General features: G+C 38.4%; 1 protein-coding gene across 1 annotated transcript in view; it reads left to right on the forward strand.

Moving 5' to 3' along the window:
• The window catches only part of LOC126260365 (uncharacterized), a 102,864-nt gene that overhangs the window by 60,801 nt on the left and 16,131 nt on the right, over positions 1-25,932 (forward strand). The window contains exon 6 of the mRNA XM_049957693.1: positions 8,263-8,475. Coding sequence (XP_049813650.1) covers positions 8,263-8,475 — 213 coding nt within the window. The remainder of the gene's footprint in view (positions 1-8,262; positions 8,476-25,932) is intronic.

The following is a 25,932-nucleotide window of genomic DNA, read 5'->3' on the forward strand; positions in this document are numbered from 1 at the left end:
TGGTGTAGAGGTCTGCAAATATGGCAGATTTCTTGCTCATACTGTCTTGAGACCAACGAGCTTGGGCATGGCTTACTCAAGTATGAATGTTCGAAGTTGGCAGGCTGAGATCAAACAAGGTACCATGTCGAGGGTGGGTGCTCGCCATACTGCTGTTGCAAACATTTTAGTAGTAGATTTGTGTGTTTGCAGGCTGTTGTTGCTCATGACATACACCCGCCACTGATGGAACTACAGTCTGATGAATTTAGTTATGCTATAGACATATATTCCTTGATGATAGTGTTTAATTGCAACATCATTGTAATCCATAGGCGAATATAGCTTGCTTTATGCAATAATGAAACTTTGGAAACAATTTGGAGTTTCACAGAGAAACTATGTAACTACATCTTTTGTAATGATGGTAATTGAAAATCACATTGCTTTTTTTTATGTATAACACTATCTGCTTTATTGATTGAAATGTACATTTGTGAACTTTTCCATCTAAGAAATTAGAAATATGGCAGGAACAAAATTGTCTCTAAATTATTTCCTTTTTCTGTAATTACAGTTAATCGATTCTTTTTAGATCAATTGTGCTTTGTCCGCCCAAGATAAGGTTCCATGCCACACTGAAATTTCTTTTGGTAGTCACATTCTTATCATTAAATTGGATGGCTCGGGAAAGAGACTGCTATTATACTTTCACCTCTCAAGCCCATCATACTCATCACTATCGATTCAGGTTAAATAAAAGTCATCGTCATTGGTAGTGTATGGCATGGCCCTCAGTCAAGTGTTAATGCGTCAGGATTGACCAGGAGGAGAAAGCTGTAGGCACCCATAAATAAAACATATTTTTATATGCATGAAAGTTTAATGCCATGAACAGGCAGGCCTAGAGAAGCCGCCGGGACTGAATGGCCTATTGGTCGGTCAGATCGTTAGACGCGCAGTTCGGTAGCGTTACCTCATCAGCAACACGTGAGTTTAGCTGCTGATGGTTCAACATGTGAGTTTCAGGGTGGTTCTATCCGGTTTTGGGCAACGTGACTGAGACGCTGCAACTTACTGTCAGGCAGAAGGCACTGATGAACATCAAGTGAAAAATCAAAATCAAATTTTTATACTAGTAAACCCATTCAGTAATGGTTCCCACTGTACACAAGTCACTCCAAAAACAGAGGCTTCATTTTTTTACTGCTGAACGCTGTGACATTCGCCCTTGGCTCTAAATAAATATTTACAGATGTTGTATAAACAGAGAGAGATGTTACTGCCACATTATAATTTTGTTCTACCTTATCAGGAACTGATATTTCCTCATCTATTTGATGCACATTATTTTATATCTCACCCCTATCAGACAGGCATTTCCAGTAGTCGGATGGATGACCATAGAAATGTTACTATTCTATGGAATGTCTGAATTTCGACTGATATACAGACATCACGCCAATACGTGCCACAGTAGTACAGGTCAATGAGTTACACAGATGTTGAAGAGATTGAAAGATTGTGTGATGAAATACATAAATTATTTAGATAGTTACTGGAGTCCAAAATTTAATGGGGGACTGGGATTCTATAGTTGGAAAAGGAAGAGAGGAAAAAATAGTAGTTGAACACAAAGTAGAATAAAGTAAATGAAAATGAGATGGAAGATAACTGTGAGAAGTATTTGACAGAACATTGAAACACCTAATTAGAAATAAGGCCCCAGCTCTAGACGACATATCCTCAGCATTATGGAGATTCTTGGGAGAGCCCGTCAGCCATGACATAATTATTCTACCTGGTGTCCAAGATATGTGAGGCAGGTGAAGTACCCTCAGCCTGCAAGACGAATGTAATAATTTCAATTAGAAAGAAGACAGGTGTGAATACTATTGAACTATCACTGTAATAAGTCTAGGTTGCAAAATACTGACCTGAATTATGCACAGAAGAATGGAAAAACTGGCAGAATTGAAGGCCAGTTTGGGTTCTTGCAAAATGTAAAAATCTGCAGGATAATGCTTAGTTTATTGTATGCAAACACTCAAAGAATTGAGAGGAATTTTGGAAAATGAATTGAACTACAGGGAGAAGGAACAAAAATGGAAGATTAGATGAACATAGTAGACAGTGTCTTGAAACAAGATTATATGGTGATCATCAAAAAAAGTAAAGCAAAGCTAATGAATGGCATGTAGGCCAAATTAAATCAAGTGATTCTGAATCAATTAGATTAGGAAATGGGGCATTAGAAGTAGTAGATTAGTTTTGCTAATTGAACAGCAAAATAACTGATGATGGCACCAAGTAGAGAGGATATAAAATGCTGAATTCATCTACATCTTCTTACGTATTTAGCAAACCACTGCACAATGCATGACAGAGTACAAATTGTACCAATACTAGTCATTCCCTTTCCCGTGTCACTTGCAAATAGTGCGAGGGAAAAATGACTGTCAGTATGCCTCTGTATGAACCCATTTTCTCTTATGGTACCTTCATGATCGTTACGTGAAATGTAAGTTTATTCCAGTAGAACCATTCTGCAGTCAGCTTAAAATGCCAGTTCTCTAAATTTTCTTAATAGTGTTTCACAAAAAGAAGGTTGTCTTCTTCCCTCCAGAGATTCCAGTTTGAGTTTACAAAGCATTTCTGTAATACTTGTTTGTTGATTGAATCTACCAATATCAAATCTAGCAGCACACCTCTAATTTGTTTCTATTCATCCTATAATCTGACCTCCTGGAGATTTCTAACACTTGAAGCGCTGAAGAATAGGTTGCATTAGTGTTCTATAAGTGATGTCTTTTGTGGATGAGCTACACTGTCCTAGAATTCACTCATTAAACATCAGTTGACCATATGCCTTCCTTAATACCGACCTTATGTGCTCATTCTATTTCACGTTGATTAGCAGTGTTACACCTAGATATTTAATCAGTATAACCATGTCAAGCATCACACCTCAAATACTGTATTCGAATGTTACAGGATTGTTTTTCCTACTGATCTCCATTAACTTAAATTTTCCTACATTACCCTCCTACAGTCAATCAATGACGATACTTTTCTGTACATCATAGCATCATGAGCAAACAGTCACAGATTGCTACTCACCCTATTTGTCAACATGTGTGTATAGAAGGGGTGTTGAGTAATTAATGCAAAATATTTGTTTGCTGAGAGCAGGTTGGTTTTATTCATGATTCCAATGCACCATATTATTCCCCTCTTCTTTCGCTACAAAACACTATTTTTCAACATAATCTCCCTTGAATATGACGGCCTTACACAACCTTACTGGGAAGGTCTCTATGCCTGTATAGTACCACTCTACCATGGAGCCAACATCTTGCTGCATCAATAACCTCCCCATCATCCACATACTGCTCCCCATGGAGTGCATCCTTCATTGGGCCAAACAAATGGAAGTTGGAAGGTATAAGATCCCAGTGGTAGGGTGGATGAGGAGGATCACTCCAATGCTATTTTGTGAGTTCCTCTTAGGTGCACAGACTTGTGTAAGTCCTTGCATTGTCATTAAGAGGGCGAGGTTTGTGACTCTCAAGCTTTCCCAGCAGATATGTTGTATATAGTCTTCCGGCAGCAAGCCCATGAAACCTATTTACAGGGAGAGGTTTGTTCGAATTTTTGTGGCGACGAATGTAGCACCATGAGGGAGAACATCACATAGAATAACCTCTTCAGAGTCCCAGAAGACTGTTGCCATGATTTTACCAGCTCATGGTGTGGCTTTGAACTTTTTTTTGGGAGGAGAGGTGGTGTGGCACTTCTCCATGGATTGCCATTTTGTTTCCAGTTCAGTCACAATAAGCCTTGTATTGTACAAGCAATTCCACACAGATGGCCCTTCATTGCTCTTTATTGTCTTCTGTTAGGTGGTGAGGAAAATCTTTGGCGGGTGAGAGTGTAAGCATTACTAAAAGAGACATCTGGTTGAACAGTGAGGTGTTTGATTGCGATCTGTTGATCACCTCAAATGAGAGTGTCCGTATGTTCCAACATTGCAGGAGTCACAACTGTGTGCAGCCGGCCAGCAAGCAGGAGATCAGATGGGTTTGTGCAAGCTTGTTGCAATGACGACAGCCACAGTTTGCCTAGCGACTCACTGTGATTTTGTTCACTGCCAGGTCTCCGCAGACATTCTGCAAGCACCTGTAAATATCTCTGGTTTACCATCAAAAGAAACTCAGTGACAAGTCTGTGCTTGAAACGCACCTCTGTTACAGGTGCCATTTCGAAGGCCACTTATAGTGCCGCCACCTGTTGGAACTTTATGAAACTGTAGGGGTTGAAGTGGGAATATTCCTCGATGTCCCACCACAAAATCCGCACTTTTTCAACCGAGAGGATCACTGAGAAACATGAATAGTTACGAGGGCGATCCTATCACATTTCCTTGCATTGTTTCTGATAAACACTCACTATCCAGGAAAATTTACTTAGTTCTGTTGCTTAAGAAGTTCAGAAGCATTAGGAATTTATTTTGTATGCTTAGGCCTTCATTAACAGTCTACAGTGGCACACTGCATCAAATGCTTTCCAGAAATGTAGTAATATGGAGTCCTCATGTTGCCCTTCATTTATGCGTTTGTAGGATATTGTGCAAGGAAATTTATTATATTCGAATTTAGAATACACTCAAAAATCCTCCAGCAAACCAATGTAAAAGATATTGGTCTGTAATTTTGCAGATCCATTATTTTTCTCTTCCTGAGATATTTGAGTCACCTTTGTGGTTTTCCAGTCACTTGGTACTTTGCTCTGTGTGACAGATTCACATTAAAATGCAAGCTAGGTAAGGGGAAATTCAGAACAGTCAAGGATGGGGAAGGAAATCGGTGGTGCCCTTTAAAAGGAACCATCTCAGTATTTGCCTGGATCGATTTAGATATATCACAGAAAACCTAAATCATGATGGCTGGACCCAGATTTGAAACATCGTCCTTCCAAATGCGAGTCAGATATTAAACAATACTGTCCATAAAACTGAATTGGGGACTTAAATGTTTTGTTGGAGTACAGTAAACAGTTGTATTACACACATTAATGTTTATTTAAGGAAAAATAGTGTAAGCCATTAAAAGAGACAAAATAACTACACTTTCTACAAAAACAAAGACTTCTTGACTCTCCATTGCCTTTCTAAACAGCAGCAATGTCAAAGATAATCCAGTCACAAAAATGGAACAAATAAAAGAGCTATCCCTTGATTAACTTTTAACTCTCGTCATTCACTTACCTGAAATGATATCTAAAATTGAACTGTAATTCAAATTAATCTCTTTTTGTGATGTTTCTTATGATGACATTCATGAATGTTCTGATTCAGTGGCTTTGTTAACAACTACACTTAATTTTTATGGGTCAAAATGTATCAGAAGTCAGTTGTTCTACCTATTATTTATTTTCTGATGAAGTGCTGTTTTATGCAGTATGTTTTATTGTTGATTTATTGATATGGTTCTTGGAATATGTAATTGCTGCTTGTTTATCACAGCATGCAGGTGTTTTCTTGTTCCTTCCTCGCACAATGCTGCTTGTATTTCTTCAGTATAAAGTTTCCCTTTGGAACGAAGTGTCATTGGATGACATATACTTTCTTATATTCTTTCTTGGCCTGCATAATTTTTGTGAAGTTTCAATGTGTTACACAAGTTCCTGATTATCTTCAGTTAATAAAGACAATTGTTCCAAATTTTCCACCTGATCTGAGAAACCATAAAATTCATTTTCAGTGCTCAAATATTCTTTTTCACTTTGGATTTCATCAGTGGTAAATGGAAATGGTTATGTTCTTTTATTGAGCAATTCAATAAACTCTTTCTGTTCTCTGTTTACATATGAGCATTTGCCATACAAAAATATTTCGAATATACAGTCTAGATTTTACAAACTGTTTTGTTTCTGGCATCCAGATTGTATATCTATGGCTGTATAGAGAGCATCCATAAATTGCCTTTTTCTGTCCTTGTGGATAATTTAGAACAACATCTTTGTCTGGGTACGTGAATGATAACTTCACATCTTATTACTTGTCAACTTTGGCTTCCTACCTGTCCACAATCCATAAGGCATTTTTTCATTGCTGTGGCTATTTGTAACATGATCTATTATGTATGCTGCAGCGTACATCATATCAGTCCAAGAACTCTTTGGTAAACTGCTTCCTAGCCACTGCTACCTAATCGTATCCACTAATGTTCTGTTGAGATGTTCAGGTATACCATTTTGCTGGGGCGTTCCTTCATGCCAAATTCCTCGGATTCAAAAACTGTGACCATTTGTGCAACAGAATTCCATCTGTTCTAGTATCTACTAGTTGACTTCCTGTTTCAGATTCTGTTATAGTATTTACTAGTTGATTTCCTGTTTGAATATTCCATTTCTTGAACTGTTCATGTATTCTGCCACTTTTTGTGATTCTTTGCATAGTGTGTTGGCTGTAGACCCTGGGGTCCCAGGTTTGATTCCTGGCCGGGACAGATTTTCTCCACTTGGGGGCTGTGTGTTTGGGTTGTCCTCATCTTTTCATCTTATCATTATCATAATCATCATCATCATCATCATCATTATCATCACATCATCGATGCACAAGTGGCCCAAGTGGCTTCAAATAGAAAGGACTACCCCAGATGGGTTCTCTCACACAATAATGCCATACGGTCTTATCATCATCTTCTTATCTCCTCCCCCCCCCCCCCCCCCCTCGTCCCCCCAATTAATTCATCCTTATTTTTTAAGAAATGCACAAGAATCTTTTGCTTCACTATCAACAAGTTTAAAAATAGTCATTCATTCCTTCAAATTTTGTGATACAGTTTTTGGGAACAGTCTGTGTGAGTCCACCCACCAGTCATTGCAAGGGTTCATTCCATCTTTCTCACATTCTAGCCATAGGACAGTTTCCTTGATGTGGACTAACTCAATTATAATGTTTGTTAAGGGAGCATATGTGCTCTGTGTGCATTGTTTCAGCACTCAGTTTGATGCTCCATCAAGGCCTGCTGACTTAATGAAAAACAGCTTGGACATAGCTTACTATATTGTGTGAATGAATTGTTAGTTTATTGCCACCCTTCATCTTTATGTTCTCATCTATGTCTAAACAGCTACTCTTCAATTCACATTTAAGTGACAGGCAAAGGGTTCATCGAACCACCTTCAGACTGTATTTCCACTGTTCCACAACAGTGTGTGGAATAAATGAACACGTCAATTTTTCTACATGGGCTCTGATTTCTCTTATGTTATTATGATGATCATTTCTGCCCATGTAGTTTGATGTCAATGAAATATTTCACATTCAGAGAAGAAAGTTGATGAGTGAGATTTGATGAAGAGATCTCACTGCAGCGAAATACATCTTTGATTTAATGATTGCCACCCCAACTCAGTTATCATATCCATGATACTCTCTCACCTATTTTGGAACAATAGAAAATGAGCTGCCCTTTTTTGAACTTTTTCAATGTTCTCCATTAGTCCTATATGATTCAGAGCCCATGCTGCGCAGCAATACTCCAGAAAAGGGCAGACAAGATCTTTAGCAGGGCTGTTGCATCTTCTGAATGTCTGCTAATAAAGTGCATTTTTTGCCTTGTGTTCACCACAAGATTATCTATGAACTTGTTCCAATTTAATGTGTTTGTAATTCCTAGGTATTTAGTTGAATTTACAGTCATTAGATTTGTGTGAGTTATTGTGTAACTGAAATTTAATGAATTCCTTTTAATAGTCATGAGGATGACCTTGCACTTTTCCATATTTAGTCAGTTGCTACTTTTCACACCATATAGAATCGTTCCTAAGTCATTTTGCAATTGGTTTTGATCTTCTAATGACTTTACTAGACAGTTAATGACAGTGTCCATCTGCAAACAACCTAAGAGTGCTCCTCAGATCGTCTCATGAACCGTTTCTGTAGATTAGGAACAGCAGAGGGCATGTAATACTTCTGTGAGAAATGTCATGTTACAGTGCTTCTGTTTGTCTCTTCTTGTCTGCTATTTTGTGGCACTCCAAACTACTTTGTGTTTATTCTCCATATTATATATTATTTTGTAAAAACAGTGATACAAATTTAGGAACTCTCACTCATTGTGGCTCTTTTTTAAGGAACTTAGGTACTTAAGCTTATTTTTATTTATTTTCCTCACAGAATTCCCAGTGACAAATTCAGGAAACGTATGTTCTTAACTTACAATTTTGTGCAGATTTTTAAAACAACCCTGTTCAATCTCTGCTTGCTATTTTCAGAAGGAGAAAAAACTGAAATTAATGTTACTTAAGTTGTATTATAACTGCAAGAATAAAAACATACTTAGAAGCCAACAAGATCTTAAAGTTCAGCAGCTTAGCAGATTGGAACAAGAAGATACAAATGACATTGAAGAATTAAGAAAATTGAAGTGTGAACATCAGACCCTGTCAGAAAGTTTGATAGAGCTGCGGAACGAGGAACAATTGAAGGTAAGTATTTAATGTAACTTCATGGAGATAAGACGGTGAGGAGTTGAGTCATGTTTCTCACCTTTAGTCACCTTTGTTTTACGTTGTCATCACCGTTTGTAACCTTCTTACATTTTTGTCACCTTTTTCAATCTTTCTTGCTCTTTTAGGAAGAAAATATGTTATTTACCCCTTGTTTCCAAGATTCTGGATTCATGTTGGTTAATTTATCTTTTTGGAATGCTCCAGTGATAAAAAGAGAAAAAATCTAACCGGAAGGGATTATGAAATTATTATCCCCACTCCATATTCAAATTGCATATTCCTGTATTGCAATTGCTTCCATTATTGTTCCCGATTCTAATTCTACTATAACAACAAAACTACTGCTGTAATACTCTCGAAAAGGCAGGCAGTTGGAAAAGTAAAGTCTCTCCATGGGGAACAAAGTTAGTGAAAGCTATTTTGCAGTGTGTGTTCTTGCTCTGTTAATTTTGTGTCAAAAAATTTTCATGCAGTTTTTAACCACTCGGTTTCAAGAAAATGCGAATTTAACTTGAAATTAAATGTGGATCATATTAGCTACTTTCAGAATTTTAAGATCAGACACAGAAAAGTTTGGTACATGTGCCAACAATACTGATATTAGGTACCACTTAATTGATTAGGACAAAGAAGTCATTGATTTCCACTTACTCCATGGATTCGTCAAATGTTAATTATAATGTTTTTAAGATGGTGTTCCCTGATAGTGTTCTTGAACATTTCTCACTTTCATATAAGAAAATGAGATATGATCTAACAACTGATGGCAGCATATTTCTGGGAACATATTTTAGAAGCATGTTCATCATACTACACATTAAGTTTCGATGACTCAGAGAGTAAGTGTTGCCTAACAACACATCATCTAAAAACTTTCTTTATTGGCAAAGCAGATAGTGAAATGCTAAATAAGAAATATAAATTGAAGATGGATAGGAGAAGAAAGGAAAGAAAAGGGGAGGGAGCAGTACTGTCAGCTGCATCAGTACATTAAGTGGAATCTGTGGCGAAGAATGAAAAATGTGTACCGGACCAGAATTTGAACCTCGAATAGCCTGCTTACCAGGTAGGTGCAGTAACTACTGTGCCATCCGGGACACTGTGTTATCACAGCTCCATGGACTATCTTGGCTTGCCTTATGGACGATCCACATTCTCGTTGAGTACCATCTATCAGCAGCCTGTGTCCATTTCCTCCATATTCCCTCTTCTGAGATTCCCACAGGAGGTCAGACATATTTGTGCATCTGACCTGAAGGGGTTGGATTCATTGCCCAGCTCAGCCTATCAAATTATATGAAGTACTTTCTTAAACCAACTCATCAGGATCAGATGGATTTAACATCAATAAAAAAAAAAGCGTTTATACATTTAGATAGTCATGTACATAAGAATTGCGGCAGACAACTTAAAAACATCGGAAGTTGCAACATTCATACAATGTATAGTGTTATGTAAAGGCTTTTGGAGTGTTTTGGTGAAGAAGCATCTGAATTTCTGGTCAGTACTTACTGTAATTTTGATGGTTGGCCAGTTTGTTGGGAAGAATTCAGCCTAAGTTTAACATTCCTCATCACAAGTTTTTGAGGCATGTAACTGTGAGGTGGCTTACTTAGGACCTTCAGCCAACAGGATTTTGGAATGGGTTGGTATTCAATATTACTTTCTTAAACACACACATCTGAAAAAGAATTCTGCTGTTGTTCAGTCCAAATCCTACAATGCCATTGTGAATGCGCTAAAAAAAAGTCCAGTGAAAGTGGAACTTTATTTCATTATTTCATCTGCAGAACTGTTCGGTAAGTTCACACAAAGTTGTCAAAGCCAAACTCCTTTGAGTCACAAGTTGCATACAAAAGTAGAAAACACTTCAAACCTTGTGGCTCATATTTTTAAAGTTTCTGCTTTGAGAAAGCTTGAGACTATTTCTTGAGTTCATAATGAACTCTTTCCATTGGACACCCTGCTTCCTCTTGAGCAACTAGTTGCTTGTGGGCAAGTAACTGGAAGAAAATGACAAGGTGTGGTCTCTAAAGAATACTAAAATAATTACATTGCATCTTGCAATTGTGTGATGGAAAAGATGGACATATCAAGTGCACCACTTAAAAGTTATAGGTTTTTAGACCCCAAGGAAAGAATAAAGAACAGAAGCTGCAGTGGCATGTTATAGGCAGTGGCAGTGGCATCAGAAGATTTCTGGCCAACAGCTGTCACTAACATCTCCAAAACCCATACAAGAAAGCAGATCCCATGGAGAAGTGGGAAAAGGCAAAGAAGAAGAAGGAGAAGAGGTATTGGGTACTGACTCCAATCAGTCTTTTCAATAGAATATTGTTGTGAGCAGCGGTGTATGCATTGTGGTGAAGTGGTTAGCATTGCTGGCTGACAGGCTTTGGGTCACCAGTTTAAGCCCAACCACCACCTTTTTTTTGTTATTTAAAATGTATCATTTTGGGAAAGTTCTTGAAATATCTTATGTTTGAAATGTTTGGAATATTCAATGTTGTTTGTTTAAATAACTGCATTCTGAGATATTTGATGTTTGCATAAATAGCTGCACTCTCCATCCAGGGGTCAGTTTTGTTCTGGCTGTGCATTGGTGTTAGCAGTAAACATTCTTTCAGTTATGAGTGTGATACTTCACTGATGGCCCTGCCTTTGGATTAGGTCTCTATTATGCTTTTGATGTGACAATATTATCTTTGCTTGTGCAAGGACAGTATAATACCATGGAAGAATATTGGATATTCACTCCATTAGCTCCTTTAAAGAATGTAAAGTTGACTTACTGTTGAATTAAATTCACACATACCATTTTGCCTAGAGGACAGTTTATCAAACTATTTGTTCCATGGTAACTGCAAGAGAAATTGGAGGAAAAAAAAAAACAAACTGCTTCAAGATATCAACACAGGAACATAGTTGTACCCAACACCCCCCACCAGTTCCTGGGATGCTCATAAGTTAATTTGTGACCTCTGGATGTACTACAAATGCTTAATCTTTGACAGCACTCTCACAAAAAAATCTGCTTGCTATTTGTTGGTTTGAAGCTGAACTTTCATACGTTGATTAGCTTGTGAATATAGTGGTGCATCATATTGGTGTTCTCTGTTCATGGGTTATGCACACCATTGCGTGTCAGTGTAATGGCACCTATGTTATCGCATAGCGCAGTTACTGGTTTTCACTATTATCACACAATGCATGAGGTACCCTTGAGAGTTGCTTCTTGCACTGCAGTTGATAGGAACATATATTCGGCTTCTGTAGTTGATAAAGTGACCCTTTGTTGCAATTTTGAAGTCTGTGAAGTAGCTGCCCCGGCTAACTTCAAGATATAGCTAAAATTAAACAATGGAAAATCTAGGATATGACAGGAAAATGAAAGTATTATGAAAAGAATAGATTGCTACTCACCGTATAGTGGAGATGGTCACAGACAGGTACAACAAAAAGACCTCTAAACAAATGAGGTTTCGGCCAAAGTACCTTCTTCTAAATAGACAACACGCACATATTCACATAAGCACAACTCTCACACAGACATGACCACTGTCTCTGGCTGGACTTTGCCTTGTTGGCCAGAGACAGTTTTCAGGTGTGTGTGAGTTATGCTTCCGTGAATATGTGTGTGTTGCCTACTTCAGAAGAAGGTATTTTGGCCAAAACCTCATTTGTTTAGCAGTCTTTTTGTTGTGCCTGTCTGTGACACGACATTTCCCTAAAAATGTAACTGTTGATTGAGATCTGAAGAATAATTGCGATTACTGAAACCCTCAATTTTGAATGTTCCCCTCTTTTGGAAAGTTAGTCTTACACTGACTGTTTATTTGCTGTATCTCGTAATTTGTTTGACTGCTTTTCAGTGGATTTTTCAATATTATTGTATTTGAATTGCCTTACAAACCCCTCAGCTTATACACTGCCCGGTCTTGCATTTTGATCTGAATATAATAATAATAATAATAATAATATTTATTCAACATCGAATAATCAAATACAATCCCTAGAAATAATACAGTTTCAGGACATCATACAGATTATTCTTCTGAATACGTCAGTTTATAAATTACAAACTAAAGATTTGTTTGCATTAATAAATTTTACATTTTGATGGATTTTACATTTGGTAGTATACAATCATGATATTACAAATATTGTTTTTGTCAACATTATATTAGTAGGAGTGAACCAATGATTAAGTGATTGGGAATGTGATGTAACAGAAGGTCTTATCATCCGTCAAGTTTTCTTCACATTTTTGTAGCCTCAAGCCAAGTTTGAGTCAATGTTCAACTGGATTGCAATCTTCTGTATCAAATTTCCTTGGCTATGTTAATTATATATTTGCTTTTATTGATGATAATCATGGTTTTTTTCTGTCTTATTTTATTCTCATGCCACAACACCAGCCGAGTTCACCAAGGTATCTTAAATTAATTAATTAATACTTCACTTATTCCTTCCACTTATTATTTCTATTTGCTTGTCTACATAAAGGGTCAGATTACATTCATTTTGTTTCTTATATCTTTAATAAATGCATCATTTTACACAAAGTTATATGTAATTTTTGAGACCAAACATATGAAGCCTGTGTCAGACCCTAAATTGCCTTCTTCAGTTTGCACACCTTCATCTACTCAACCTTCTTCTTGTAATCTTTGATAGGATGAATGTAAACTCCATCAAGATCACCACATAGCAACACTGTTTGAACATCTACGTGTTCAATGTAAATGTCAGATTCAGCTGCTGTAGCTAATAGGATACAAAGTGAAGAATGATGGATAACAGGCTGGAATGTTTCATCAGAGTCCACTCTTGGCATCTGGTAATAACACTGGTGACAAAATGAGCCGTATAAAATTCAGTTTCGCCGTCTGCTGTTTCTTTGACTTTGAATACACATTTTGAATCGATTACCTTGCTGCCTGGCAATAAATCAGTCACATTCTTAAGTATGTTTTTCAAGTAAAAGGTAATGTTCATCATTTAATTCTTCCTTCCATCACATGTCATTGTTTCTTTGTATGAATTTCACTCATAAATGGTAGCAAAACAAGTAAAGTCATCATTAAAATATTTGTGATTCACATCATTTTGAGGTTCACATTTGTGTAATATGGTCATTTCTTGATTTCTGGCTGCTTGTGATCTGTATTATGTGGTTCGTCAGTATCCCTATTAATCTTGCCATTCACTGTCTGTTCAGTGTCAGTTTGTACCTATTCAACACACAGTGCATTTCTGTCATCAGGTTGTGTAGGTCCTGCTGCTCTTTGTTATCGGCTGAGTTCTGCCCGTACAATTATTGTATTTTGTGTTACCCTTCATGATGATCTTACAGTTGCATTTGAATTGATAATCAATAGTAAATCATGGGCCTTAGCAGTTGTCTTTGGTGAATTTGAATTAAATTGGGTGGTACACTTTAGACCATTAATAATATCAAATAAAGTTTACTTTTTGAATCTGTCTTCTAACTTTGTTCGTTTTTGTTTCAGCAGATATACAAATTCATGACATCCAATAATTTGTAAATGATTCAGGCATAGTCTTGCATCTCTCAGCATCAATTTTGTCTTTTCACTGAGCATCTGATTCAGGCATTCACTACTCCATTTTGTTCTGGAGTATAAAGAATTGTTAGTTCTTGCCGAATTCTATTTGCCTTTTAGAATATCTTCATAAGCTGATTGACAAATTCTGTTCCATTATTTGTTTGAAATATTTTAAATTTTTGAAGTTTCATTTTATACTCATGCTTCGGACTCAGCATAAGAATTGCAGACTTATTTTGTTGTTTTTAGCTCTTCGTCGAATGACGTGTCTTGTCATACCATCCGTAGAAATCGAGGTAATGTGCTACTTCCCACAAAGCCATGCTCATTAGTCTACAAATATCAAAAAGTACTGTATCAAAGAGACCTTTTGTTTTACTTCTCATTTTTTCTTTTGGTAAAAGTTGCCAAGACTGTTTTCCTTTCAAACAAATACATGGATTTAAATTAATGTTCAAGCAATTCAGTCCATTAGCCATTTTTCCCTTTAGTAAACATTCTTACGTACATGACCAACTTCATCTAATTGATACTTCCATCCACTTTAGTTGCTTCAGAACAACAAATTTCCTCCAATGAGTGTGACGTCACAACTGTTTACATTAGATTTGTTTGAGCAGTTGAGTTGCATTTGAGTAGTAATTTCTCCCACTTCTGGCTACAGAAGTGTGGCTGTTAGCTGTGTAAGCAGTAGTAGGAAGCAGCCAGATGCTACACGGAAAAATTTTACCGGTGCGCCCAAGCTGCCAGATTCATGCATGCGCAATAGCCTCGGGTGTAGGGGGCGGGGGCAAACCGGGATATCTGCCCCTGGCGGCTATTTCAGGGGGCCGCCAAATTCAAATTCTTGAGGAGAAAAACCTTGTTTCATGAAGTGCCTAGCATTCAGCACACGCTGATCTATCGATTATTCATATGATTTTGAAACGCATCCCTGTTGGTTTTTGAACATTTTTAAACACATTCTAAGTTGATTTCTGATTGAATCATAAGTTGATTATTGAATGCGTGCATAGTGTACATGTTGTCTCTGCTAGGGTAATCCCCGTCGCGTCTAGAAATGAACTTTTCCTGCAGACAAAAGGGGACAGGGCTATATGAGCTGAGCAGAATAAAGCTGAACGTGTGAATACCAATTCCTGTTTGTTTATGTGGTTGACTGAGTTTACAAATGATAAGCATTGTTATAATTAATAGCAAGACCCATAGATTCAGACTACCAGAGTGGAAATAAATGACTAACAGGAATAATGGGTAAGGAAGATTACATGTTATCTTCTCGGCGTATCCAAGAAAATGAAATTTTGACAGAAAGTTTTTGGCCAGACTGCTATACTAGTAAGGGCCAGTTATGCAGTCCCTGGCTAACAGGCACTTAAGGTCTGTTTTGAGTGTATCACAGAAAATGTGTTGTACGAACTCATTATAACGCCTAACTGGTGAATAAACGCGGGATAACTAAATCGGTGATTGAGGCAGTGTTAGTGAAGTTAACCGGAGAATACGTTTTGACACTGGCAGCAAGAGTTACAGAATTAGTAATGACAAGATTGTTTGTACGAACGAGGAAGGAGAAATGGGGACATCACACAAATTATGAAAGAATATGACGATTCCAAATTTATATAAAAATTTCGTAGTACTAACTTTCGAATCTCATGCTTGAGAATCTGGAGCGTATAAATGTAACGTGAAACTATTTCCTAACATAAAGCTTTTTGCATGTAGTAGGCCAAATAGGCATTTGATATTGGTACTTCGTGAATTATATTCTGTTGTGTCATAAAACTGACAATTTGTTCCAAAACAGTCTTGTTTATTTGGTGTGTATTACAATTACTGCAATATTAGACAGGGCTATTTCGTTTATCTATCGGACACTGACAAAATACATGTGATCAACTCAAGAAACCACGCCAGTCTTGGGTACTATTTGTATTAATAGCTTTTTCAGTATTAGACAATGACATTTCATTTTTTCATGTAGCAAAACGTTTGTCAAACTTTGATGAAGTAATAGATTCTTTTGCAGAAAGGAAAGCATGCAATGTAAAGCCATAGCAAGATTAGAAAGATAAAAATGCTAGGACTTAAGGATTGAAGGAATGTGTACTATCTTGTATGTCTCTTGTCTTTAATGGTTTTATCTAATGTATATTTAATTTTATGTCACACAAAACAGCAAATTGTTAGCTAATAGTCAATAAAGAGTGCAAATATTCTGAAGAGCTCTTGTTCTCCTGGTTACAAATAATCCCATCAAGTATTAACTGGGAGTTTTTTTTTTAAAAAAAAAAAGAGAGCAGGATGTCTAACTGGCCGACTGGAAGCACGAGAGGCACCACAGGACATCTTAATTTCCACTGTCCTGAATATAGTTTAATGCAATTAGATAATTTACCACATTTGTAAGTACTATCTCTTCAAAACCTGATAAATCAAGATCATTTAGTATTCGTGTGACATAAATTGTCACCACAGTTACCACATACTGCACATGTTCAACACGGCGGTATCATATTTTTTGCTATGAGAAATTCAAAATTTATTTGCTGAACTAAATGAACATACTCGTATACCTAAAACATGATAGACTGTGTGAATCAATTGCTGGCATCAGTAATAATCTGAAGGCAGTACGGAAAGCATTTTTGAAAATAAATAAAACCCAGTCTCTCCCATCTACTCAATCTCCCACTTCCAGCTCCACTCCCTCCAAAACCTCAAAATTCCAATCAACACAATCTGGAACCACAACACCCTAATTCAGTAGTTAACCTTTCCTCCAAACCTCTCTCCCAATCTGAAACCTCTGTCCTATCCAAAGGCCTCACCTTCAGCCCTACTCCCAAATTCAACCAAACAGCCCTCGTCAAAGATTTACTGTCCTCCACTCGTACTCTCTGCTGGAAATATCACTTTTCCACAAAGAAAAATGATCCTAATCCTACTCCTAATGATCCAACTCCCCAAGACACTATCCAAATTGAACCCTGCCTGGAACAGTTCCGTCCTCCGTCACAGCGGGACCCACCTCCTCTTCCTCAAAATCACCCTCTCCAAACCTTCCAGGAATTTCTGACTTCCAGCCTTACTTCTCAATCCTTCTTAAACAACCTTAATCCTGCTCCCAACATCACCACTGCTGAAGCCCAAGCTATCCGTGATCTGAAGGCTGACCGATCCATCGTCATTCTTCCGGCGGACAAGGGTTCCACGACCGTGGTACTTGATCGTCGGGAGTATGTGGCTGAGGGACTGCGTCAGCTTTCAGACAACACCACATACAAAGTTTGCCAAGGTAATCTCATTCCTGATGTCCAGGCGGAGCTTCCAGGAATCCTCAGAACCTTAGGCCCCCTACAAAACCTTTCACCTGACTCCATCAACCTCCTGACCCCACGGACACCCCACACCCCTACCTTCTACCTAAAATTCACAAACCCAATCATCCCGGCCGCCCCATTGTAGCTGGTTACCAAGCCCCCACAGAACGTATCTCAGCCTACGTAAAACAACACCTTCAACCCATTACGTGCAGTCTCCCATCCTTCATCAAAGACACCAACCACTTTCTCGAACGCCTGGAATCCTTACCCAATCCGTTACCCCCAGAAACCATCCTTGTAACCATTGATGCCACTTCCTTATACACAAATATCCCGCACATCCAGGGCCTCGCTGCGATGGAGCACTTCCTTTCACGCCGATCACCTGCCACCCTACCTAAAACCTCTTTCCTCATTAGCTTATCCAGCTTCATCCTGACCCACAACTTCTTCACTTTCGAAGGCCAGACATACCAACAATTAAAGGGAACAGCCATGGGTACCAGGATGGCCCCCTTGTACGCCAACCTATTCATGGGTCGCTTAGAGGAAGCCTTCTTGGTTACCCAGGCCTGCCAACCCAAAGTTTGGTACAGATTTATTGATGACATCTTCATGATCTGGACTCACAGTGAAGAAGAACTCCAGAATTTCCTCTCCAACCTCAACTCCTTTGGTTCCATCAGATTCACATGGTCCTACTCCAAATCCCATGCCACTTTCCTTGACGTTGACCTCCATCTGTCCAATGGCCAGCTTCACACATCCGGCCACATCAAACCCACCAACAAGCAACAGTACCTCCATTATGACAGCTGCCACCCATTCCACATGAAACGGTCCCTTCCCTACAGGCTAGGTCTTCGTGGCAAACGAATCTGCTCCAGTCCGGAATCCCTGAACCATTACACCAGCAACCTGAAAACAGCTTTCACATCCCGCAGCTACCCTCCCGACCTGGTACAGAAGCAAATAACCAGAGCCACTTCCTCATCCCCTCAAACCCAGAACCTCCCACAGAAGAACCACAAAAGTGCCCGACTTTGACAGGATACTTTCTGGGACTGGATCAGACTCTGAATGTGGCTCTCCAGCAGGGATACGACTTCGTCAAATCCTGCCCTGAAATGAGATCCATCCTTCATGAAATCCTCCCCACTCCACCAAGAGTGTCTTTCCGCCGTCCACCTAACCTTCGTAACCTCTTAGTTCATCCCTATGAAATCCCCAAACCACCTTCCCTACCCTCTGGCTCCTACCCTTGTAACCGCCTCCGGTGTAAAACCTGTCCAATGCACCATCCCACCACCACCTACTCCAGTCCTGTAACCTGGAAGGTGTACACGATCAAAGGCAGAGCCACGTGTGAAAGCACCCATGTGATTTACCAACTGACCTGCCTACACTGTGAAGCTTTCTATGTGGGAATGACCAGCAACAAACTGTCCATTCGCATGAATGGACACAGGCAGACAGTGTTTGTTTGTAATGAGGATCACCCTGTGGCTAAACATGCCTTGGTGCACGGCCAGCACATCTTGGCACAGTGTTACACAGTCCGGGTTATCTGGATACTTCCCACTAACACCAACCTGTCAGAACTCCGGAGATGGGAACTTGCCCTTCAGTATATCCTCTCTTCTCATTATCCACCAGGCCTCAATCTCCGCTAATTTCAATTTGCCGCCGCTCATACCTCACCTGTCTTTCAACAACATCTTTGCCTCTGTACTTCTGCCTCGACTGACATCTCTGCCCAAACTCTTTGCCTTTACAAATGTCTGCTTGTGTCTCTGTATGTGTGGATGGATATGTGTGTGTGTGCGAGTGTATAGCTGTCCTTTTTTCCCCCTAAGGTAAGTCTTTCCGCTCCCGGGATTGGAATGAATCCTTACCCTCTCCCTTAAAACCCACATCCTTTCATGTTTCCCTCTCCTTCCCTCTTTCCTGACGAAGCAACCATTGGTTGCGAAAGCTTGAATTTTGTGTGTATGTATGTGTTTGTTTGTGTATCTATCGACCTGCCAGCGCTTTTGTATGGTAAGTCACATCATCTTTGTTTTTAAATATATAACTGTAAATTAATTCATATATGCGTAACTTCATAGAGCAGTTACTGCTAAAAAGGTGTGGAAAATTTACAATCACCACTTGAAGATAAGGGTTTATGTAGCTATACTGGGCTGCTAAATGCTTGATGAATGTATGATTGGATTCTGAGAAAACCAGAGAGGTATATTCATTGTTATTACGTTGATTATGGCAACTGAGAATTCTGGTGGCAGTAATTACTGGTGAATTATCAAGTAAGTGATTAATTTGGGAATCAATGATATGTGTGTTTGTTTCAACAAAAAACTACACATTTGGCACTGGCAATTAGTAAGCAAAACAATAAACCCCCAGAAGTGAAATTCAATTGTGAAGCACGTGAATGACAGAAAAATAATCATAGAATTCATGAATGTTGAAAGAAGAAAAAACTAAACAAATTTTCAAATTCTGAGAATGCTATGAAAACAAAAATTCATTGACAAAAATTCATTGATTGTTCTAACTGCATCTTCATGTAATGGTGATAGGTGACCAAAACTGAAAACAAAAACACATTGATGGCTCTTTGTTTTGCATCTTCATGTCATGGTAAGGTAGCACACCAAAAATTAAATCTACTTTTCAAAAAATGTTTGTTTTGTAGTGCACATCTTTCTGAAGAGTCTGACACATAAAACATATGTCTTTGAGGAAATATAAAATGTTATTTGGTCTTAAGAGTGGCAAAGTGCAGTGCCAAGCCTCTTCACAAAGCATTCTTCTATCGCACGTCACTGTATTTCGCTCCGTCAAATTCAAACATGTATATTGGAAGGGGGGAGGGGGGGGGGGAAGAAAAAAAAGAAAAAAACAAGAACTCTTCAGAATATTTCCCTCTTTATTGACTAATAGCTAACAACTTACTGTTTTGTGTTACATAAAATTAAATATACATTATATAAAACCATTAAAGAAAAAATAAAATGTCATTGTCTAATAGTGAAAAAGCTATTAATACAAATAGTACCCAAGACTGGTGTGGTTTCTCGAGTTGATCATGTGTATTTTGTCAGTGTCTGCTAGATAAAATGAAATACCACTGTCTAATATTGCAGTTATTGTAATACACACCAAATAAACAAGACTGTTTTGGAACAAATTGTCAGTTTTATGACACAACAGAATATAATTCACGAAGTACCAATATCAAATGCCTATTTGGCCTACTACATGCAAAAAGCTTTATGTTAGGAAATAGTTTCACGTTACATTTATACGCTCCAGATTCTCAAGCATGAGATTCGAAAGTTAGTACTACGAAATTTTTATATAAATTTGGAATCGTCATATTCTTTCATAATTTGTGTGATGTCCCCATTTCTCCTTCCTCGTTCGTACAAACAATCTTGTCATTACTAATTCTGTAACTCTTGCTGCCAGTGTCAAAACGTATTCTCCGGTTAACTTCACTAACACTGCCTCAATCACCGATTTAGTTATCCCGCGTTTATTCACCAGTTAGGCGTTATAATGAGTTCGTACAACACATTTTCTGCGATACACCCAGAACAGACCTTAAGTGCCTGTTAGCCAGGGACTGCACAACTGGCCCTTACTAGTGTAGCGGTCGGGCCAAAAACCTTCTGTCAAAATTTCATTTTCTTGGATACATTGAGAAGATAACATGTAATCTTCCTTACCCATTATTCCTGTTAGTCGCTTATTTCCACTCTGGTAGTCTGAATCTATGGTTCTCGCTATTAATTATAACAATGCTTATCATTTGTAAACTCAGTCAACCACATAAACAAACAGTAATTGGTATTCACCCATTCAGCTTTATTCTGCTCAGCTCATATAGCCCTGTCCCCTTTTGTCTGCAGGAAAAGTTTATTTCTAGACGCAACGGATGTTACCCTAGCAGAGACATCAATGTACACTTTGCATGCATTCAATATTCAACTTATGATTCATTCAGAAATCAACTTAGGCTGTGTTTAAAAATGTTCAAAAACCAACAGGGATACTTTTCAAAATCATATGAATAATCGATAGATCAGCGTGTGCTGAATGCTAGGCACTTCATGAAACAAGGTTTTTCTCCTCAAGAATTTGAATTTGGCGGCCCCCTGAAATAGCCGCCAGGGGCAGATACCCCGGTTTGCCGCCGCCCCCTACACGTGGGCCTATTGCACATGCATGAATCTGGCAGCGTGGGCGCACCAGTAAAATTTTTCCGGGTAGCATCTGGCTGCTTCCTGCAACTGCTTACACAGCTAACAGCCACACTTCTGTAGCCAGAAGTGGGAGAAATTACTACTCAAATGCAACTCAACTGCTCAAACAAATCTAATGTAAACAGTTGTGACGTCACACTCATCAGAGGAAATTTGTTGTTCTGAAGCATTGCATAGTCTTCCTAAAGTCTTTGACACATTTTGCTGTTGGCAGACGCTTGCATGAGAACTGTGTTTTGTTGTTGTGTATGGCGCATTTCCTTCGCAACTTAAGTTTTATTTATTTTTTATTTTTTTTCCCCCCTCCCTCATTCATGTTTTATTGCTGCAGTATTATTCTGCAATACCAATATACAGAAATATCCTTTGTTAGGATACTGGTTCTCAGACATCAAAATTACAAAAATCTAACTGAAATCTAAAACAATGAAAAATTCTCCTGGAATTCTAAAAAATTCCCAGGTTTTTCCCGGTTTTCTCCTAGATGAAAAAATTCCTGTGTTTCTCCCGGTTGTTCCAGATCACATACACCCTGCCTCGGATATAACTTGCTGTTTGCCAGTGAAATGACCAGATGGGAATTGTGTGTTTTGTTTTATGATGTACAATGTTGTGTATACAGCGAGAATGATGCAATTGTCTCTGGAAGCATAGTACTTACATATGTGGTAAATTATCTAATTGCTTCTGTGTCCATAAGCTATTGGAAGAGAATGTGAAGTTAATTTGGTAATGAATTAAATTCACATGTCATATTGGCAACAACACAAATTATCAAATTATTTATTCCATAATAATAATAATAGTAGTAGTAGTAGTAGTAGCAGTAGTAAACTGCACTGCATCCAAGAAGTAAACTTTCCTACAGCATCTCAAATATTTTGCACTCACCATTGTTCACAAGCAATATGAAAACTAGGGCCAACTAATGTGAGTAAATTCTTATACACTACAGTCAATACTTACACGATATGGTATGATGATACGGGAAGGACAGCTTGCTACTCACCGTAAACAGGAGGCATTGAGTCGCAGACAAACTTAATGTTATAAATAATCTTATCTAGTCAAGGATAGGAGAGGACCAAGTATCAGACTTTGCAGAACAGCAAATTTAGTCATATTCTCCATCAACACCCAGTACAATTTATGAACTACATATCAAAGGCCTTGGCAAGATTGTGCTAATATGTTACAACAGAAACATCAATTGCTTAACATTTCATTTTGAATTCTACCAAAACTGAGTTAGTGAGGTAATATAATGATAATCCAATAGAATATCTTTCACAGACACCCATGTCAGAAAAATGCTTCTATATTCTGATATAAACCACATTCTTAAAAAATGTCTGAGAAGATTATAAGGAGGGATATACACTAATGATTGTGACCACCTGCTTAAAAGTGTGCTAGTCTGCCTTTTTTTCTGCATTGCATGTATTTGACAAGTATGTGTCAGCAGATGTTGATGCACAGGTCACTCAATATCCATAAATTGTTGGTCAATTGTCTGAGGGTGTGGAGATGTGTGCCCGAAAATATCCCAGATGTGTTGCAACAGTTTCAGATCAGGTGAATTTGGTGACCAAGGTATAAAGTGAGTTCACTATCATGCTCCTCAAACCACTTAGCAAGTGCAGGCCAATGTCACCTGTAGCACTAACCCCACCAGCCTGAGTCTGTGATGTGGTGCACATTTTGAGCACCCATTCTCATGGATGGCTATTGATTTGGTGTAACAAGAAAAATGATTCATCTGACCAGGTGACAAGTTTCCATTGACCAATGGTCCAGCCTCAATGATCCTTTGCCTACTTCAATTGTTAATGATGGTGCCATTGAGTTATCAAGGAAACACATAACAGTTGACATCTTGGGTTGTTGGGTGTTCTGCCGGATATCAGCGTCGTACTTGCACGATATTTCGGTCACGTAGCTCGTAACCTTCATCAGGTGCGACCAGTCTCAGGTCGCACCTGATGAAGGTTACGAGCTACGTGACCGAAATATCGTGCAAGTACGATGCTGATATCCGGCAGAACACCCGACAACCCAAGATGTCATTAGATCGCCGGGAAAGCCTGAAGAGTTACACATAAGAGTTGTCAGCTGCGAAACACTTATGTTCAAATATGTGCAGTGAACTTCTTGTTCTGAAACATTTGTGCCTGCACCAGGTGGTACTCTGTTATCGGATGTGCCTTAGAGTGGGTAAGTTTCTGACCTCGGCTGCTCCGCTTAAATACTTTCCTTAAGCACATTATGTTCCCACATCACCAGTCCTGCAGTGAGCAGTGGTCATAGTGTTTTGGCTCATCAGGTTAGATTACAGTTACTGGTCACTTTCTTGTATCTGCTTTTACAGACAGGTATTACTACTGGATATTTCATTCTTTCAGGACTTTCACATTCACCCATCATCCATATTATTATTGTTGTTGTTGTTTTTGTTGTTGTTGTTGTGGTCTTCAGTCTGGAGAGTGGTTTGATACCACTCTCCATGATAGTATATTCTGCGCAGTTCTCTTCATCTCTGGATAACGTCTGCAACCTAAATCCTTTCAAGCTTGTTTACTGTATTTGCTGCATTTGAGCTTTGGCGTATTTCTACAATTTTAACTCCTCACACTACCCTCTGTTACCAAATTGATGATTCCACGACATCTCAGGATGTATCCTACCCGCCGATCCCCACTTTCATTCATATTGTGACATGACTTCCTTTCTTCCCTACTTCAATTCAGAACCTCCTTGTTAATTATTTGATCTATCCAAGTAATCTTAAGCGCTCTTCCATGGAACATTTCAAAACCTTCTATTTTCCTCTTGCCTGTACTATTTTTAATCCATGCCGCAGTTTGGACAAATTTATTTTCTGAAGAGACTTCCTAACTTTTAAATTTAAACATTAAAATATTTCTTCTTTTCAGAAACAGTTCTCTCAATATTGTGACTCTGTATTATATACCCTCTCTTCTTTGGCTTAATTATGGAGCCTTATATCCTAATCAAATTCCCTCAGCTTAGCCTGATTTAACTCAGTGACATTCTATTACCTTAGTTTTGCTTTTGTTGAAGTTCATCTTATACCCTCTTTTCCAGGCACTATACATTACATTCATTTCCTCTTCCAAGTACTTTGCTGTCTCTGATGGAATTAAAGTGTCATTGGCAAACCTCAAAGTTGTTTTTTTTCCCCCTGAACTTTAATTCTGTTTCCAAATTCCTCCTTGGTTTGTTTTATTGCTTGCTCAGTACTGATTGAAGATCATTGGAATATACTACAACCTTGCCTCTCTCTTCTCTTAACTACTACTTTCTTTTTGTGTTCTTCGAGTCTTGTGACTGCAGTCTGGTTTCTGTACAGATTGTGTATAACCTTTTGCTCCCTATACTTTATTCCTGGTACTTTCAAAATGTTTAAGTGGGCATTGTCAAAAGCTTTCTCTAACTCTCTAAATGCAATAAGCATAAGTTTCCTTTCCTTCAACTTAAATCTTCTAAGGCATGTCATAGGGTCATCACTGCCTGATGTGTTTCTACAATGTATTTATTTATTTTTATTTATTTATTTATTTTTTAACCAAAACTGATCTCCCCTAAGGATGGTTTCTCCAGTTTATCCACTTGTAAGACAATAATTTTTGTCAGTAATTGGTAACCATAACTAATTGAATATTCCTAACTGTCAGCATCTACCTTTTTTGTAACTAGAATCATCAAATTTTTCTTGAAGGCTGAGGTATTTTGTTTGTCTCATATGTCTTGGACACCAGGTGGAATATTTCTGTCATGACTGTCTCTCCCAGGCATTTCAATAATTGTGAGGTAATGTTTTCTACTCTAGAAGCCCTTTTTTACTCAGGTCTTACAGCATTCAGTTTAATTCTTCTCACAGTTTTTTTTTTCCATAATATTGTCTTCAAGTTCATTTTCCTTGACTCGTCATATGGTTACAAAAAATAACTCAAGGGGGCACTAAACTCAGGGCAAGATCAGGCTTTTTCTTATTCAACTGCATAAGAAATGTATTGTGTCATTGCTTGTATGTGTCGTGGTGAATGAATGAGTGAATGCACGTTATGGTTTATATACCATCATAGGCAGCTCATGGTCTTGTGGTAGCGTTCTCGCTTCCTGCGCACGGGGTCCCGGGTTCGATTCCCGGCGGGGTCAGAGATTTTCTCTACCTCATGATGACTGGGTGTTATGTGTTCATCATCATCATTTCATCATCATTGACGTGCAAGTCGCCGAAGT

Source organism: Schistocerca nitens, chromosome 5, assembly GCF_023898315.1.
Source record: "Schistocerca nitens isolate TAMUIC-IGC-003100 chromosome 5, iqSchNite1.1, whole genome shotgun sequence".
NCBI classification, from domain to species: domain Eukaryota; kingdom Metazoa; phylum Arthropoda; class Insecta; order Orthoptera; family Acrididae; genus Schistocerca; species Schistocerca nitens.